The sequence below is a fragment of the Marmota flaviventris genome, chromosome 3, assembly GCF_047511675.1.
Source record: "Marmota flaviventris isolate mMarFla1 chromosome 3, mMarFla1.hap1, whole genome shotgun sequence".
Classification (NCBI taxonomy): Eukaryota; Metazoa; Chordata; class Mammalia; order Rodentia; family Sciuridae; genus Marmota; species Marmota flaviventris.
In genome coordinates, this window is record NC_092500.1 from 46,016,883 (window position 1) to 46,036,228 (window position 19,346).

Consider the following 19,346-nt stretch of genomic DNA (forward strand, 5'->3'; position numbering starts at 1 on the left):
TTGTATGAGATAATTTCTGTTGAGTGCAGAGGATAGTTCCTAGTATACTTTTATTGTGTGACAAATATATCATAGAAATAATCATCTGATAAAGGGAACCAAAGAAAAATTCTAGAAGTCTAAGACTGAGCTCTAGAAGTCTTCTTATTTCACCCACTAACAAAATTCCTCCACCCCAGGATCATAATCTATCTACTGCATCCTTGCAATCAAATTTGTCCTTGTTCCAAAAATGTATATAGTTAAATGTATAAAACAAGAATACTGACTTAAGTAATCAGCTTTAATCTTATTTATTTATTTATTTATTTTTAGTTATAGGTGGACACAATATCTTTATTTTATTATTTTTTTATGTGGTGCTGATGATCGAACCCAGTGCCTCATGCATGCTAGGCAAGCACTCTACAACTGAGCTACAACTCCAGCCCCTTTAATCTCTTTTTTTTAATATAATTTTATTTTATTTAATTATTTATTTTTATGTAGTGCTAAGGATCGAACCCAGGGCCTTGCACGTACAAGGTGAGTGCTCTACTGCTAAGCCACAACCCCTGCCCCCGCCCCTTTAATCTTATTTAAAATAGTTCCTAAACTTTTTTTTTAAACAAAATCTTATAGTGAAAAACAGCAAAGGCTAAACTAAATAAAGCAAGACTAGAGAACCTGAAGCCTTAAAAGGTTAGCATCCAATCTGTTCCCCAAGGTGTTCCCTGAAGTATAGGGTTTGTACCTCTTGTAAAATCACCTCCAAATACTAAGTTATTCTAAAATATTTAATACTAAAATACTATAATTATTTCTTTCTCATGTCACTTTTAAAAAGAATTACTTTTTTACTAAAACATTAAGAAAACAAAGGATTTTTTAAAGTAATGAAGCTTACCAACTATACATAAACAGATTTCATTTCCCAACATTTTCCGTAATTCTTTGACCCAGTTTTTTACCTGTGTATAAAAAGAACAAATATTAAAACAAATCCTATTAGAATTAGTACTATAATATCACCTAAATACTCAACATTGGCAAAATACCACAAAATGTCTAATAGCTTCCTATTATCAGATTATACTGCAAAACACATAAAATGAGAAGATTTCTCTCTCTCTCTAAATATGTATGTATCCACAGATGCACCTCTAATTACAGATTTTTATAAATTTTTGATAGATCCAATCAAAGCTATTTACCAAAGCATATCAATAAATGTCTATGATAAATGATAATAAATGTCTATAGTCAATGTGGGCTTAAAATAGTCTTTAGTACGGTCATTGGTTCCTAAACAGAGGGCCTAAGAACTTCTCTATCATACATTTAAAGAGAAAAAAAAAAATGTATATGGGCACCAAAAAAGAGAATATGGCAAAATATATTTTCATCATTTAATGTGTGACAAGCCCATATACATATTTTTACCTTGCCACTATTGGATATTTTTTTTTTTTGGCTCAGATCATTCTTTATTGTGAAGGACTACCCTGTGTAATGTGTGATAATTTAATAGCTTCCCCTTGCTTCTGTTCACCAGAAGCCAATAGTATCCTCCAGCTGTGACAACCAAAAAATGTTTCCGGACATTGTCATCCCTTGGTAGAGAACCACTGGTATAAGACAATTCTAGTAATAAACTGATTCTCCACTATATATGAAGTATATCATAGCAGCAGATGCAGCTGGGAGTAAACTAGAATTAAGAAAATTAATCTTCTGAATATGTGCTTATAATATTATAACAAAGTAACAGGATTATAATAAAAGAACAAGATAAAGAACAAACTTGGGACATCTGCTTTCTTTTCTTGTAACAAAATTTAATCTGTGTGTAGTCAAATCACACCTTCCTTAAAAAATACATATACATCTATAAATTTCAAAAACCACATTAGATATATGATAAGCACTTACTGTATGTACATTGGTCCTACAGTACAAATATAACAGCTCCACACTCCTTGCAAGAACACAGAGGAACTATCTTTAGCAACCCCAAATCCTTATAAAAACCAAAGGTAATTAATTATCATTGCCTTATCTTTATTAAGAGCTAAACCAGTTTTCTCAGTGCAGCCCCATATTTTGTTTGGTTCACAAATACATAAAGATTTCAAAGCATTTAGTCAATTTCACATAAGAAAAAAAATGACAAAACTGGTAAAAAAAAATATATACATCCTCATCATCCCAAGAGAAACAGACCAGAATCCAATTACATATTACTTTACTCCCTGTACTCTACAACCTATTAATCTAATCAAATTTTATAAAGTTTGTTATTAAGCTGGGGATACAGCTCAGTGATGGAGCACTTGTCTAGCATGTTTGATCTCTAGCACCACAATCAATCAATCCAGTATTCAATCAATATAATCCCAGCTAGTTGGAAGGCTGAGGCAAGAGCATCAAAAGTGAGGTATTTATCAAAAATAAATAAATAAATAAATAAAAAGGGTTGGGTATAAATAGTTTAGTGAAGTAACTCTGGGCTCGATCCGTAGTACCATAAAAACCGTAAAAACACAGAAAGTAATTTGTTATTCGTCTCCAATTATATTCTGTTCCACAGGCCTCCTTGTACATTCTGAGGTGAATTAAAGTTGGTTATAGCTTCACCTAGCCTTCTATCAATAGGTAGTGAAGTTCCCCACCCTAAGAATTTCAGATGGACTTGTAACTTGCTTTGACTAAGAGAAGTGACAGAAGTAATACTGTGCCAGTTTCAGACTTAATGTTATAAGACTGGGCAGCTTCTACGTTTGTACTCTTGAAATCCAGTTATCATACACAAAGCTTAAGCAAGAATACAGAATGATAGCTGGGCACGGTGGCACATGCATGTAATCCCAGCAACGTGGGTGGCGGATAGCAGCAGGGGAAATACAAGTTCAAATTCAAGGGGAACCAGGGCTAGAGATGTATCTCTATGTATAGCAACCCTGAGTTTGATCCCCAGACACTCTCTCCCCCCACACCAAAAACAACAATAACAACGATAGAAAAAAAAAAAAGAATGTTGAGAAAGCATGTGGAGAAAAGAGTAATTAGGTGGAACAATATGCCAGACAAAGCACAGGATATACCTAGTAACCCAAAGAATCATGAGAAATAATAAATCCTTTCTTAAGCCATGAAGTTTTGGGGTTCTTATTATGTATTAATAAGTAACTGGCACTTTTCAATCCAAAACTCTAGACTTTCTTTTAATCAACAAAATACTTAAACCATTTATTTTCATGCAAAAATCCAAGAAGGGATAATAAACAGCAAAAAGCAGCCCCAAAATAACTTTCAAAAATCATTAAATCAGCAAGATACATACTATTTCATTTCCCTACTCTTTGGACTGCTTTACCATGTTATTAATAATCCAAGAGCTAACTAGTATATCTATCTGCTCCATTAGATTTTACTGGAAAAAAAAAGAGCAAAACTAAACTAAAAAGGCAAGAAATTTGAACAAGAATAAACCTGTAACTCAAGGCAAGAAAAGATTTTGCCTTGGAAATTATCCACTTTCATTACACATTGCTGACAAATTTATTCCAAAAAAGGCTTTAGGAAGGAAGGTCAAATAAATAACTAATCCTGATTGCCATGAGAATTCAGAGGGTAAGCTTAATGGTAAATCATTTTTGATCCCAAACAACTTTAAAAATCTTACATTTATAGTGCAAGTTTGAAGAGGAGTTTTTTTAAAAAAACGAAGGAATTTTAAATAAACAAACACTACTTATATTGTCCTTTCAAAATTTACCCTGTAACTTCCAGAATATTTAGTGATGAGAAAGAGCTTAAACTGGTTTTTGCTCTTCCTTTTCTCTCTTCACAAAAAGGGAGCCCACATAGCTACACCAAGTTTTCAGGTGCCCAATATCTACAGAATCAAATAAATGAGATTTTTTTTTAAGGGAGAAACAAAGCCCCTGTATTTTTCTGAAGCTTAACTTTAATTATTTCCCTTTGAGAAAGCCATGCAATAAATGATTAATTACTCTAATATGAATAAAAATTAAACATTTCAGTAAAAACAAGTAGTCACCTTTTATGCAAACTGCATACTAACTGTAAATGGAAACTCGAAAAATCATCGTTCTTCTCATTAAATCATCTACCCAAAAGTAAACAGCATACCTTTTGAAAAGAATCTTCATCTGTTATATCATAAACTAAAATTGCTCCATTTGAATCTCTGTAGTAAATTGGACCCAATGCATGGAATCTCTCTTGACCTGCTGTATCCTAAATAAAGCAACAAACGTTTATTAAACCAGAAGAAAAAATGTCTGCATGTCTGCTTTTGCAACTTCAGTGAACTTCTGATCAACGAAAAAACAGCATAAAGTCAGATAATCCCAAAACACTATTAAAAGAAACAGGTTACCAAAAAAAAGAAAGAAAGAAAAAATTAGGTTAACATGAAATGTTTTACTATTAAACAAAGGTCAATTCCCTCTCCCAATTCTTCTCAGCAACCTTACTAAAAAAACAAGCAGATGTTAGAGGGTCAAAATGGCCAACGCTACATTATGAACCAGGAATAGATCCTGCCCTAAATTCAGATTCCCCCATAGAGAAAAGAAATAAAAGCGAGTATGCACCAGGACCACCTGCTTACAGAGATGCTACTATATTATCCTTGTCCTACCCTCCACCAGTGAGAGAGCTAGCACTTTGGCAGGGAAGCCAATCCCACCCACCCTATCCACTCTCTGAAGTAGAATCCTGAGTTGATCCTTCTGTAGCTAGGGTCAATATGACATGAATATTTAAATATAATTCTTAACCAGATTTTAGGAATTTTTAAAATCATAAACAAAATTGCCTAAGTTTCAGTTAACTTCAAAAAAAATAGAGAAATTCAAATTCCTATTCCTAGGAAAAAAAAATCAGTATTCCACAAATTAGTTATCAAAATATTAAAAAGAGGCAGATACCACTCAATACAGATGAAAAAGTTAACTTACCCATATGGCAAGGTTTACTCTTTTCCCACCAATATTTAACTTCTTTGTTAAGAAAGATGCCTAAGAAAAGAGAAATACATTAAACAGCTTTTCATGTAAAATAATGCTACTTATCCAAAAACTATAGATGAATCATTCAAGGTGAATCTTAACAAGTTATCTGAGAGAAAAAGTAATCCTTGAATTTTTATTTTATAACCAGACATTATTTTTATTAAAGACAGAAAAATACTTACTTACATTCCTATCTAAAAAAAAAAAGTATCCTAAATAAGATTATTTTATGAACAAAAGTTATTAAAAATATGAAGAAAAGCTAGGGATGTAGGTCAGTGACAGAATACCTGGCATGTGTAGGGGGATTCATCCCCCCCCACACACACACACACAATATAGTACTTTGCTTAGTTTTTCCCCTCTAAATGTGGGACAATTTTTTTACTAGAGCATTTAATTTGATATTGACTTCCTTAAATAATAATAGGATGAAAAAATCTAAGAGATTTCTAAGATATAAGAAATGTTTGGTAGTTTACTTATTGTATATCAATATTAGTCAAAAAAGGTTCTGCATTTACAAATTCACTATATATATATATATATATATATATATATGTGTGTGTGTGTATGTGTATATATACACATACACATACATATATATATATATAACCACACCCCCAAACTTCCCGAGTCTTTTTTTCATATTTCCTATGGAGTTTTATGACCATTGGTTTTGTATTATGCCATATGTAAACACCTCTGATCTAGTGCTCTACATGCTAAATCACCTTCCCAAAGCCTCCCTGTTTTTTTTTCTTTTTTAATTTTTATTACTCATAGAAGAGTTCCCTAACAGGTTATCATTTTTATTAAGTATGCTTGAAAAACTCCCTGCTGGCAGCTAGTACCATAATGACCTTTTGTGATGACTACTATGGGGTTTCTTGGCAAAAGGAATTGACTAGAGCTGGTAAATCCCCCTTATTTCTCTTTAACACATCCTTTCTGAAACTTATAATCACCCTCCCATGAGAGCTTAAAGTATAATATTAAGTATCTGCTTAGGAATCGTAATTTTATGAAAAAGATGCTCATCACAGCATAGTCTGTAAGAAGGCAAAGAGTCAAAAACAATGAAATAACCTCCCTACAGTGAACCACTACAGACATTACTGCTACCACTAACATTTACTGAATGTTTACTTTGTGTTACAAAGTAATCTATAAGCTTCTCCTTTGTGAATGATGGAGAATCCACATATACAAATCTCAAAGCCTTATCTTTGTACCCAAAGACATCTACAATAATTTTGTCCACACTTATCTTCCTAAGATAGCTTCCAATATTCTCTACTTCCTCTCCAACTTCTATAGCCTATTTATATTCCTTCTAATTCTGTCTGTTCATAAAATCCCCCTCTAATTTGATTATTTATTATTTATTCTCTATCTGAACTTCACCTCTCCAAATCCAGTTCTTGATCTATACTCTTCTTCCTTAGATTTTTAAGTTTTCTTACTCTATGCATAAAATCCACATTGAACACTAATCTGAAAAATTAAAGGGAACTTAATCTTGTAATACACATATATACTGTCTCATACTACTAAGTTACCCTTTTATAGGGATAAGCATTCTGTTAACTAGATTACATATTTTTATTTAACTCTTTCACAGTGCTTATAATGAAATGAGCAGTGGTCTAAGAGCTTTTCAAGTATGTATTTTCAAGTATGTCATTTAATTCTAATGCCCTGTGAGTCAGATATAATTATTCTCCAACTATTATAGATGAGGAAGCTGAGGCAATTATGGTATCTTGCCAAAGGTCACACAGTAACACAGTAGGATTTGAAATTCAGATGCAACTCATAACCACTATGCTATGGTATCTCCCAGACTGATAGCTGAACACACATTTCTCTAGTGAAGGAGTGGAAGCCACAGCATCCTTTTCCATAACAGACCTCAAATAATGCTATTGTATAACTGAATTTATTTAACAGATGTTCTAAAACCTTCCTTGGAAACTATTTTTTTGTTGTTGTTGTTTTTCCAGACTGGAGATCAAACCCAAAGCATTCTACCATTGAACTTTATCCCTATACCTTTTTATTTTTGAGACAGGGTCCTGAGTAGCAGGGATTATAGGTGTATGCCACCATTCCTGGTTGATCCTTGGATAATATGCTCTATTAGTATATCACATATTGAGCTAAAATAATTTGGTTTGTTACTTGGCAAGATAAAACAGAAGGACTGCAAATTTGAGGCCAGCCCGAGCAAATCAGTGAGATACTGCCTCAAACTAAAAATAAACAGGGCTGGAGATACAGGGGGACATAGCTCAGTGAGTGAGGCCTGGGATTAAATCCCAAGTAAGCAGGGGAGGGGAACCCTACTAAATCTTTTTTTACTTCAGGTTAAAAAACTTCCCCACTCTTAGTCCCAATTTCTCAAAAAGATTCTTTCTGTAATATAAATGGATCTCATTTTATATACATCCCAAGTTTTTTAGTATTTTATTATTTCTTTAAGAGAAAACAGGTTTTTAAAAAAAATACAATTATACTTGAGAGTAAATCTGAAAAGTTTAATGTAAAATCAAATTAGCAGCCAATGTCAGAAGGCTGAAATCTGTCCTCCCATCCCCATCAGTTCCATAAGGCACACACTTAATTTGGTCAGACTACTAAAATACCATTTGTGGTTATACTTACTCTGGGGCAGTGATTCTTAATTCTGTTTTACTGTAGTAAACATGAAAGGGGAAAGTGATCACGGACTTAAGAATCTTAGGAAAGCCAGAATGTACTCACAAGAAAACTGGAGATATTTACACATTTAAAAAACAAAAACAGTTTCCAGGCTGTTTATGACTCTAACCCCAGCCACTCAGGAGGTGGAGGCAGGAGGATGGCAAGTTCAAAGCCAGCCTCAGCAATTAAAGAGAGGCACTAAGCAACTCAGTGAGACTTCATCTCTAAATAAAATACAAAATAGGGCTGGGGAAGTGGCTCAGTGGTCAAGTGCTCAATCTCCAGCCCCCCACCCCCATAAATAAAAAAAAAAATTTTTCCACACTTCTGAGGAACTTACAAATGCCTAGGTACATCTCAGTGAATTCTCCCTCATCAAAAAGGGGAAGAGGAGGGGCTGGGGATGTGGCTCAAGCGGTAGTGCGCTCGCTCGCCTGGCATGCGTGCGGCCAGGGTTCGATCCTCAGCACCACATACAAACAAAGATGTTGTGTCCGCCGAGAACTAAAAAAATAAATATTAAAATTCTCTCTCTCTCTCTCTCTCTCTCTCTCTCTTTAAAAAAAAAGGGGGGGGGGGAAGAGGAGAATAACTTTAAATAGCAGCAACTCAAAAAGATTCTAAGGAGGGCTCAGAAGACTCTAAGGAGGGCTGGGGTTGAGGCTCAGTGGTATAGTGCTTGCCTAGCACGCATGAGGCACTGGATTTGATACTCAGCACCACATAAAAGTAATTAAGAAAATAAAGATACTGTGTCCATCCACAACTAAAAAAAAATATTTTTAAAAGGAAAGATTCAAAGGACTATAGAGAGGAGGGAAAAAAATGTACAGACCATGTCCCAAGCTCTGTGATTGGGCTTTTTCATTATGTTTGCAACAACCTTGTGAAGTAGATAATTAGCCCTTATTTTTCAGTTTTAAACCTCAGATTCAAAGAAATACAGTGACTCTCCCAGGTCACACAACTCAGCCACATGCTGCAATGGGTGAAAGTCTGACACCAGAATGTTTTTTCCATTGCACAAAGTTCCCTATTCTAGAACACACACACGTTTCTTAACCTGGCAGTCCTCCACTTGGACAGTAAGTGTTTCTGACACCAACTCACCTCCCAAAATATTCTTGGGGTAGGCACAAAGTTACAAAGATCAAAGTAATCAGACATCTTTTACCTTTTTCCTCCAAACCCTGAGTAATAGCACACTACTTCGAATCCCAATGATTTCAATTTCCAAACTTTAGGGACATTAAAAAATCAACAATCTTCTTATTATTAGCTCAAGCTGACATTTGTTATTTGTACCTGGTGTTTATTTACCCAAAATCTTCTCTGAAATTATACTGAATGACAATTTTTAAAAATATGTTAAAAAAAGAGTATAGAAAAAAAAAAAAAACAGGAACAAATTACATATGATGAATGAAAGGTCTTTTAAAATAACTTACTTGATAAAAAAAAAGTTCTTTTGGTTCTTTGATAACCAGTCATTTACTATGCTTACTAACTACTAGCAAAGCAAAATTCTAAAGCATCATTTTATAAACATGAGGAATTTGTTGCAAACAACACAATAACGGAATTATAGACAAACATCTTCCTACTTTTATCTCCCGTACTTGCTATGCATATACCTAGTTGCATTATTCTTGTTAGTCACTAACAATGTTGCGGATATAAGTATCTATGACCATTTCCAGAAGACAGGATTCAGGCAGACAATTTTAAAATTAGCCCTCTGCAAAAGACAATAAAAATTAGTTATCAGAAAACTAAGAATATTTCTAAATTTCCTTTCTTGGTTTCTAAAAAGAGATATTATGATCAATTTAGTGCCAATTAAAGACTTTCAAATGCAAAGTCCAATAGTCACTTCTAAGGAGCTGCTTAAAGCACAAAGCAGAAAATGGCACAGATATGGGATATGTACACATTGGGAATTTTGTTTCCACAATTCAGGAAGTCTTTTCTTTAAAAAAAAAAGATAAAAACTACATATAGGTGATAAAATAATAAAGGGATAAAAATACTTCAATGTGGCTTCCAGATAATAATAATCTTACAAACAAGGACACCAAGATTTCTAGTCTAGGGACTATGATGCAAAACACAAAACCAGTTCTCAGACCTAAATGATAAGTCTTGCTAAGAAGGTTAAGGAGTACTAAAAAAAAAAAAAAAAAAAAAAAAAAAATGCTAGGTGTGGTGACTGCACTTGTAATCCCAGCCACTTGGGAGGATGTGGCAGGAGAATTGCAAATTTAAGGCCTGCGGGGGCAATTTAGTGAAACCCTGTCTCAATATTAAAAATAAATACGGCTGGGGATATAGTTTTGTGGTAGAGTGCCCCTAGGCTCAACCCCTAGTAACACACGCATACAAAAAAAAGGTAGTATGCTTGACTTTAAAAAAAAAAAAAAAAAGGCACACAGTTTCTATTTATGGGGCCTTGGAAATTTAATCTAAGTCCTAGTTTTCTCATTTGCCAAACTGTCAGGATACTACCTGTCCAGTCAAGCTTACAGCATTACTTTGCTAACCACGTGTCAGGTACCTACTCTAGACTCCAGGAAATCAGATGGAATTCCACAGTTGGAATCCTAGAAGAGGAGATGATGGTTCTATTGTAAACAAGATTACTTTTTACAGATGAGATTAGTAAAAACTGATAGAAGTCACTTAAATTAGAGTACATAATCTTCACTAAACTCCTTAATAAGCAAAAAAGTGGTACATATAAAGAAAAGGAAATGATCACCCTGGAGTACAGATATAATGAAGATATACCAAAGACAGGAAGTGATTACAATTTGAAATACCCACAATTCTTTAAGAATAAAGAAAGTAAACTGATAGCTTAAGTGTCTTACTAATCTTTACATTTCCCACTAGTACAATGTTTGACATATAAAAGATACAAAACAGAAGTGTTTTTGAATTGCTTAGAGTCAGCAATATTGCCTTAATAAATTTCATAACTTCAATCCTCTTCCTCGGTCTTGTCAAATTTATCAAAGCCTCAAATCAGTAAGAAAACCACACAGGAGACCTTGAGTACTTTATATAATTCAAGTCCTGGGCCAGGAAACTTATCTATAGATTACTCTATAACTATCAGAAACTAGGAGAAGCTCTGGAAAAATAAAGAAGTACTAAAACACTAAAGCATGGCAAACATCATACTCTAAAAACAAACAAAACAACAAATACAATTTTTTAAAAAGTGAGTTACTGAAATGTCAACCCAAGTCAAACCTCTAATATGAATATATTTTTCTTTTATATAAAAAGTCTATAAATAACTTTAAAATATAATGATCCCTCAGATACAACATAAATTTCTCAAAATAATTCAAGTCAAATAACCCCATTCCCTCTTTTGAGTTTTCATGAAAGAAAGAAAAAAAGTAAGCACCATCTATTCATTCAACAGCAAATATTTGTTAAACAAACATGCATCAGGCACTTTGCTAGGAGCTTTACATGTGATACCTTTAATGTAATCCACTTAAAAGATACATGAGTGAGGCACTCACATTTTATACATAAAGAGTCAGCTTAGAGACAGAATAACCTGCCAAGATCATAAAGGCTATGAAATGGGAATCAGCTTTTAAACCTATCTATCTTAAAAGTCCTTTCACTGTCCACCACATCATATAGCTTCCTGATAGATCTAAACTTAAAAAACAGTAAATCTTGTCTCCAGCAAACATTTGACAAAACATCTCATGATAATCCTTGTGGGCAAGATTGATGTGGCTAGGGCAAAAAGTAAGGACAAAACTAATGCTGGAATAACTATTTAAATTTCACCAAAGGATATATGTCCAATAGGTAGCAGTCCATAAAGGTTGGTTTTAAACCGTTTTCTGCTTCCATTATCAGTATGAACAACACTCCATCAATAATTGTGTTTCTCATTTAAGAGAAAGGAGGAAGGAATGGCCTGTGGCCATGTTCAGTCTGAAAAAGTCCCACTCTTTAAGATTCTTCATATCTCAAGAGAAACTCATTTCTGGCTCTCAAGAGAAACTCATTTCTGGCTATGTATCACTGGACTATAGTGAGACTGGCCATCAAGCTTTGTATTTGGACTTCTCTCTCTTCTTAAGTCTTTATTAATGATCTAATGAGAACACTGGAGGCTTTCTTCCCAAATCTTCAGGTGAAAAGTCAAAAGTAGCTACCAAATATTAGAACATCTTATCCTTTATATGTCCAGTACCCATCAAGTTCCTGGCCCACAGAAGGCCAAACAATTGTTCATGAATTACAAAACCAAGGATTTTTTTAAAAAATACTAGACACACAATATCTTTATTTCATTTTTTTTTTAAATGTGGTGCTGAGGATCAAACCCAGTGCCTCATGTGTGCTAGGCAAGCACTCTACACTGAGCCACAATCCGAGCCCCCCAAATCAAGGATTTTTTTAAAAAATATTTTTCAGTTATAGTTGAACACAATAACTTTATTTTTATTTGTTTATTTTTTAATGTGGTGCTGAGGATGGAACCCAGTGCCTCACACATGCTAGGCAAGCGCTCTACCACTGAGCCACAACCCCAGCCCACAAAATCCAAATTTAAAAGGACATTAACTGCTGTTGTGGTGACACACACCTATAGTCCCAGCTACTCTGAAGACTGATGTAGGAGGATCACAAGTTTCAGGCCAGCCTGGGTAACTTAAGTGAGACCCTCAAATTAAAACTTAAAGAAAAAGAAAAAAAAGGCTGGGAAAGTAGCTCAGCGGCAGAGTGCTTGCCAAGCATGGGTGCGGCCCTGGGTTCTGTCCCCGGGTTCTATCCCTAGTACTGCAAAATAACTAATAAATATATAAATTAACAGACTTTAATCATTGAAGCAAATCAGATGTACCTGAACTTTAACAGGTCAAATATAAGAAAATGTAAGAAAAGAAGGATGATGACTAAGAGTGATTAAACACTCTAGGAGAGATGTTGAAATAGTGAAAGGATTTTAGGGTTGGGGCTGTAGCTCAGTGGCAGAGCACTTGCCTAGCATGTGCGAGGCACTGGGTTCAATCCTCAGCACCAGATAAAAATAAAACAAATAAGATTAGGGCCTACTTTTTCTTCTATTAGACACAGGGTCTCTGGTTTAATTCCTAGGTCCTTGATCCACTTTGAGTTGAGTTTTGTGCATAGTAAGAGAGAGGGGTTTAATTTCATTTTGTTGCATATGGATTTCCAGTTTTCCCAGCACCATTTGCTGAAGAGGCTATCTTTTCTCCAATGTATGCTTTTGGCACCTCTAATTGTAATTCTGTGGGTTAGTTTCTGTGTCCTCTATTCTGTACCATTGGTCTACCAGTCTGTTTTGGTGCCAATACCATGCTGTTTTTGTTACTATTGCTCTGTAGTATAGTTTAAGGTCTGGTATAGTGATGCTACCTACCTGCTTCACTCTTCCTGCTAAGGATTGCTTTAGCTATTTTGGGTCTCTTATTTTTCCAGATGAATTTCATGATTGCTTTTTCTATTTCTAAGAGGAATGCCATTGGGATTTTGATTGGAGTTGCATTAAATATATATAGTGCTTTTGCTAGTATGGTCATTTTGATAATATTGATTAGGCCCTAACTTCCTTACTAAAACTCCTGTAGCACAAGAATTAATAAAAGGGATGGATTCAAACTAAAAAGTTTCTTCTCAGCTAAAGAAACAATATGTAAGGTAAATAGAGAGCCTACATCTTGGGAGCAAATATTTACCCCTCACATATCAGATAGAGCACTAATCTCTAGGGTATATAAAGAACTCAAAAAGATAAACACCAAAAAAACAAATAACCCAATCAATAAATGGACCAAGGACCTGAACAGACACTTCTCAGAAGATGATATACAATCAATCAACAAATATATTAAAAAATGTTCATCATCTTTAGCAATTAGAGAAATACAAATCAAAACTACTCTAATAAATCTCTTGTCAGAATGGCAGCTATTATGAAGACAAACAACAATAAGTGTTGGCAAGGATGTGGGGAAAAAGGTACACTCATACACTGCTGGTGGGACTGCAAATTGGTGCAGCCAACATGGAAAGCAGTATGGAGATTCCTTGTAAAACTGGGAATGGAACCACCATTTGACCCAGCTATCTATCCGCTCCTCAGTCTATACCCAAAGGACTTAAAAACAGCATACTTCAAAGACACAACCACATTAACATTTATAGAAGCACAATTCACAATAGCTAAACTGTGGAACCAACTTAGGTGCCCTTCAGCAGATGAATGGATAAAGAAAATGTGGTGTATATATACACATGGAATATTATTCAGCAATAAAAGAGAATAAAACCATGGCATTTGCAGGTAAATTGGAGAAGATAATGCTAAGTGAAGTTAGCCAAACCCAAAAAACCAAATGCTGAATGTTTTCTCTGATACAAGGAGACTGATTCATTGCGGGGTAGGGAGAGGGAACATGGGAGGAAAAGACAAACTCTAGATAGGGCAGAGGGGTGGAAGGGGAAGGGAGGGGGCAGGGGGTTAGAAATGATGGTGGAATGTGATAAACATCATTATCCAAAGTACATGTATGAAGACATAAATTGGAGTGAATGTACTTTATATACAACCAGAGATATGAAATATTGTGCTCTATGTGTAATATGAATTGTAATGCATTCTGCTTTCATATACAAAAAAAATGAAAAACAAATAAACATATAAAGCCATTCTGTCCATTTACAACTACAAAAGTAAAAATTAAAAAAAAAATAGTGGAAGGATTTTAAATAATGTCACTGGAGATCCAGTTAAAGGAACTAGAGCTGTGTTACCCAAAGAAGACCAGACTCAAGGGGATGTAATAAGTTATCTTCAACTATCTATCAGAAGTGATGTCATATGAGACCAACATTCAGAGGGCAGAACTAGGGTGGTAACTACAAAAAAACAGAGTTTGACTTGACACAAAGAAAAACTTGCTGAAAATTAGACCTGTATAAAAAGGAAATGGGCCACCTCAGTAGTTTTCTACTTTCTCTGACATCAGTTCATTTTACCTTCAAGATGTTAAAAAATAAAAAGGTGGACAATCAACTGACTCAAGAATTAAAAAAAAAAGACTGAAACAGTGAATCATGAACTATCAGGTTCTAATCAGTCATACTATTTTTAAAAAAATATGAATGGATAAGAGCATAGTTTGCAAAACAAAAAGTACTTTAAAAAGATAGTTTCTTGGGGCTGGGGTTGTGGTTCAGTGGCAGAGTGCTTGCCTCCCATGTGTGAGGCACTGGGTTCGATTCTCAGTACCGCATATAAACAAATAAATATAGGTCCATCAACAACCAAAAAGAAAAGTTTCTTGACAAGAAAAAAGTGAACTCTTCTCATATCTTCTGATGCATGATCCTCTCATTTTGGAAATTAAAGGCATATAACATTGTGTCTCCTAGGTCACACAAATCACACTTCTCAGGAAAAAAAAAAATGAGGTGAACTGATATCTAAGAGAAAAAGATTAGAGTACTGTTCCCATAAATTGGTATACAACAAAGTCCTCAATTCTATAAAAATCCAGATACTGTGATGAGTTATATAAACATAAAAATCAGGTCTTTTATGCTTTTGATACTGAAGATCTACTATAACTTTATTCTTTCCTATGTGGTTTGCACTGACTTCTCTCAGGTATTTAGTTTTGAGCATGTTTTTGAGATGTCTAATAAAAATATAATTTTTAGGTTAGAATACTAAATTATCTTTTTAAAAACCATTAAGATCTCAATTATAATAGTTTTCATTTTAGATCTTAGCGTAAAGGAAATTGCTAAATATTTGTTTATCAATATCCAGACGCAGTCAAAGTTAACTATTCAAAATCCTAAGTCAGACCAGGGTTCAAAGTTGAGCTTTGGCACCACTGCATCATTAACTTGTGGCAATTTATAATCTGACATTCAGATATTATGTTTCACATAGGATTAAGAACAGAAGGGTAAAAATAGAACATGGAATCAGAATCACAGCATCTTCCTATATTCTAGACCCAACAGTTTAATAATAACATCAAACATCAAATGTCACAATGGTTAGATTATGCATTCCATTAAATAGCATCCATGTTCTTGTACACTTCACAATTACTAATTAAAATCTACTGTGCAAGTTGGGGCCCTAAAAATAGGGTATTTACACTGCATCAAGTCCTAGTGCTTTTACATATACTTATCCTGACAACCCTATGTGCTAGATACTATTATTATGACCATTTTAACAGAAGAAGAAATTTAGGGTCAGACAGATTAAGAAACTTAAGCAGCTAATTAAATGGATTAAGACAGGATATAATCTAGGCAATCAAACTCAAATGTCCACTAGACTTTACTGCCTCTGGCCAAATTTACCAAGCCAGATTAGTAGGATAAACTTTTCCTAACAAATGCAAACCGATTTCTTCAGGAGTGTGGGGGAGAGAATACTCCTCAAAGGCCTGGCTTCATTCTTAATGATTATATTTTAACGTTTTCCCATATAAGTACAGAAGAAAGTCAGCCTTTCATGACAGGTTAAAGAAATGAATAGTAGCAGCGTCTATGCTTTTAGTTTGGGGACCAATTGCTGGCCAGTATTCACATGACGTGTCAACGTGGGTCGACCGACCTCGCAGAATGAGTGACCCACAAGTCAGACCCACGCAGGCTGCAATGAAACTGCGTAACCTGCACCAGCAAGCGGTCATTTCAAAAACCCTCCAGAGATGGCTGTTTTACCATTCCTGCTAACAGGACAAAATGGAACTTGCATAAACACTTTGTCATCAGTAAGTACTTTAAGTTGCAAATCACCTTTCGCAAAATCAGACCTGCAGCTAAGTTCCTATTTCCGAAGTACAGAAAAAGCCCTGCTACTCGGAGACTGTAGGGTGAAAACACCTAGGGCCCAAGCGGAAGCTCATCAAAGGGGAAAAACTAGTCCACGGAAGGGGACTCCCCGAAGTGCGCAGCTACCACCGGGGACACTGGGACTTTTCAGGGTTCTTCCACCCCGCCGTCCAACAGCCTGTCCTCACCATCAATCGGCGCCCCGACCTAGCCTGAAACCAAGGCGAACTCGGAAAACCAATCCGAAGGTGGAGGTGACAGGCCTGAAGTTTGCCAGCCCAGATCCCGCGGACTCGGGCGGCAAAGTCCTCACCGCCCCAGGTAGGTGGGGGCCCCGAGGCGCCACCTCCCGCTGCCCGGGGTCCGCACCTGCAGAGTGGTGATGTGCTTGTCGTTGAACTTGTTCTCGCAGTAGCGCAGCACCAGCGACGTCTTTCCCACGCAGCCTTCCCCGAGCAGCACCACCTTGAACGAGTAAGCTCGGCCCGCCGCCGCTCCGCCGCCGGCCGCAGCCATCCCGCCGCTTCCTGGCCGCCCGAGCACAAGAACTGCGCCGAGCTTCCCACAGCCGCGGCAGCGCCTTCACGGCCGCGGCCGACTCCGCGCCCTGCCAACGGCCCGCCGACCCGGCGCTGGCTCCTCTCTGTCCTCGGGCGAGGCCTGGAAGGACCGAGAGAAAGTCCGAGAATGAAGGGCCTTAGCCACCACGTCAGGCACCGGAGGAAAGGCGAAGAGCGCTCCCTCTCCACCTCCCTCTAATGGCGTCTCCTTCCTCCTACGTCACACTTCGGGTCACGTGGCCCCGGCGGCCGGGGGCGGCCCCCGGACGCGCCGGCAGAGCTCGCCGGGGCGTGGGCGGGGTCTCCACGCCTCTTCCCAGGGTGGAGTTGGGTAAGTCTGGCGTCTAGGGCACCGCCAGGCTGTCTGCGGGCGGCGGCTGCCCTGCCCTTGGTGGAACCCTGCGGGAACAAGGAACCAGCACTTTGTGACAGGTCCCGCTCTGGTGGGATGAAGTGCAGAATGTTGTCATTCTTGCCCAGGGACAAGCCTTGCTGACCAGGCAAAAGACCTTTCACACCAGGGATCACTGAGTCAAATCTATCAAGGTGCCCTTGAATCTCTCTTTGAAATCTCCAAATTATGGTTATCGAACTTAAGAGTTTCCCAGACCGTCAGGGCCTCCATAACTCAGAAAGGCTTCCTGACCACCCAGTCCATGCCCGACATTCTTCTATCCTTCCTACCTACCTGCCACTAAATTAGGTATTTCATAACAATGATATACCTTCTTTATCAGGGCTTACCTTTGAAATGAAATTACTTTGCAAAGTATTTGTCCATCCCGATTGGGCTGTATGTTTTGTAAGAACAAAGACTGTGTAATACTTGCCTACCTTGTATGCCCAGCCTGCCCCAAATGCCAGGCACATAATAAGCACTCCACAAATATTTGGTAATAATGACTGAATGCATGATATATCTTAAGTTGTTGTGCTCTGCTTCCCAGGATTTCTGTATTCCATGCTGACTCCAGTTTAATGGACCCAGTTTGTTTGATGATTGTTTAATTTTCCTCATTAGCCTCCCTTTTCTTTTATGAAATACATTCCTTTAAGAAACCATAGCGGTATTTCTGAAGTTTTGCAACTAGAGGTCTGCTATCAGTTAGGCAAACATTTTTCCCCCATCAGTCTTTTTTTGCACTTCAACCAAATTTTTTAAAAGTCCATTTATTCAGCCAACAAATATTTGCATATGCCCACTATATGCCAGGCCTTGTGCTGAAGAAGATATAATGTCTGTCCTCAGAGAGCTTACCTTTTAGTAAGACAAATAATCAACTATGCAATGAATGCTTCATCTTGAAGCAGTTCAGAGAAATTTGCAGGTATGCATGGGAAACCAATTAGTTTGGCATGTTAAAGAAGCCTTCCTGGAGAAAGCTATCTTTGAGTATGCTAGGCAAAAAGGATAGAGGCATTGAGGTTTGGAAGAAGTTGTTCAATAGCTGGAGGTAGGAAGGACTCTAAAGTTGAGCAACTGAAACATGACAAGAATGCAGGTAAAAACTCCAGATGAGACTGGCAAGGAAGCCAGGGAGTCAATATAGAAAGGGCCTTTAATCAAATGAAGGGTTTTAGTGCAGAATGTTATTAAGGGGCTGACATAATCAGATATGACTTTTTAAAAGATCAGGCTGGCTGTAATTAGAAAATTAGTTTGGAGAAGAGTAATATTACTTGTGCTATCTAGAATCAATCATTAAAGAGATTTTGTTTTTATTAAATTTCTCATGATTGTACCTGTGGATGTATACTCTACCTTTTTTCTCTGCATGCCTCCCTCAGGGCCTTTGCACATTCATGAACACTTCCAGAACTAGGAAGTGATTTCATTTTGAGGAGGCCTCTTCCATTGCCCTTTCTGAATTCTTTGTAATGGATTGAAATCTGATTCTGCCTGCAGTTAATTATTCCTGATTCAATTTATACAGCATGCATCTAATCACTATTCTTTGTCAAACATCTTCATACATATGCAGAAAGCTATATGATTATTATTTAAGCTTTCTCTTCTCTCTTCAATTTAGCCAATTCTTTAAGTTCAAATTATATGCATCCCAGATAATTTTAAATAGTATGGTTATTTTAGAACCTATATGTAGCACTTTACATTTATCACTAAATCAAAACAATTTTAACATTTTATTGTAAAATAAAATGTTTAAAATCAAAATAATTGTTTGGGCTTAGC

At 36.4% G+C, this 19,346-nt stretch overlaps 1 protein-coding gene across 1 annotated transcript in view; it reads right to left on the reverse strand.

Moving 5' to 3' along the window:
• Positions 1-17,377, reverse strand: part of Rab21 (RAB21, member RAS oncogene family) — a 28,327-nt gene extending 10,950 nt beyond the window's left edge. The window contains exons 1-4 of the mRNA XM_027922555.2: positions 16,962-17,377; positions 4,968-5,027; positions 4,135-4,242; positions 887-950 (exon numbers count right to left, since the gene is read on the reverse strand). Of these exons, the coding sequence (XP_027778356.1) occupies positions 887-950; positions 4,135-4,242; positions 4,968-5,027; positions 16,962-17,108 (379 nt within the window). The 5' untranslated portion in view covers positions 17,109-17,377. The remainder of the gene's footprint in view (positions 1-886; positions 951-4,134; positions 4,243-4,967; positions 5,028-16,961) is intronic.
• Positions 17,378-19,346: the final 1,969 nt, after the last annotated feature.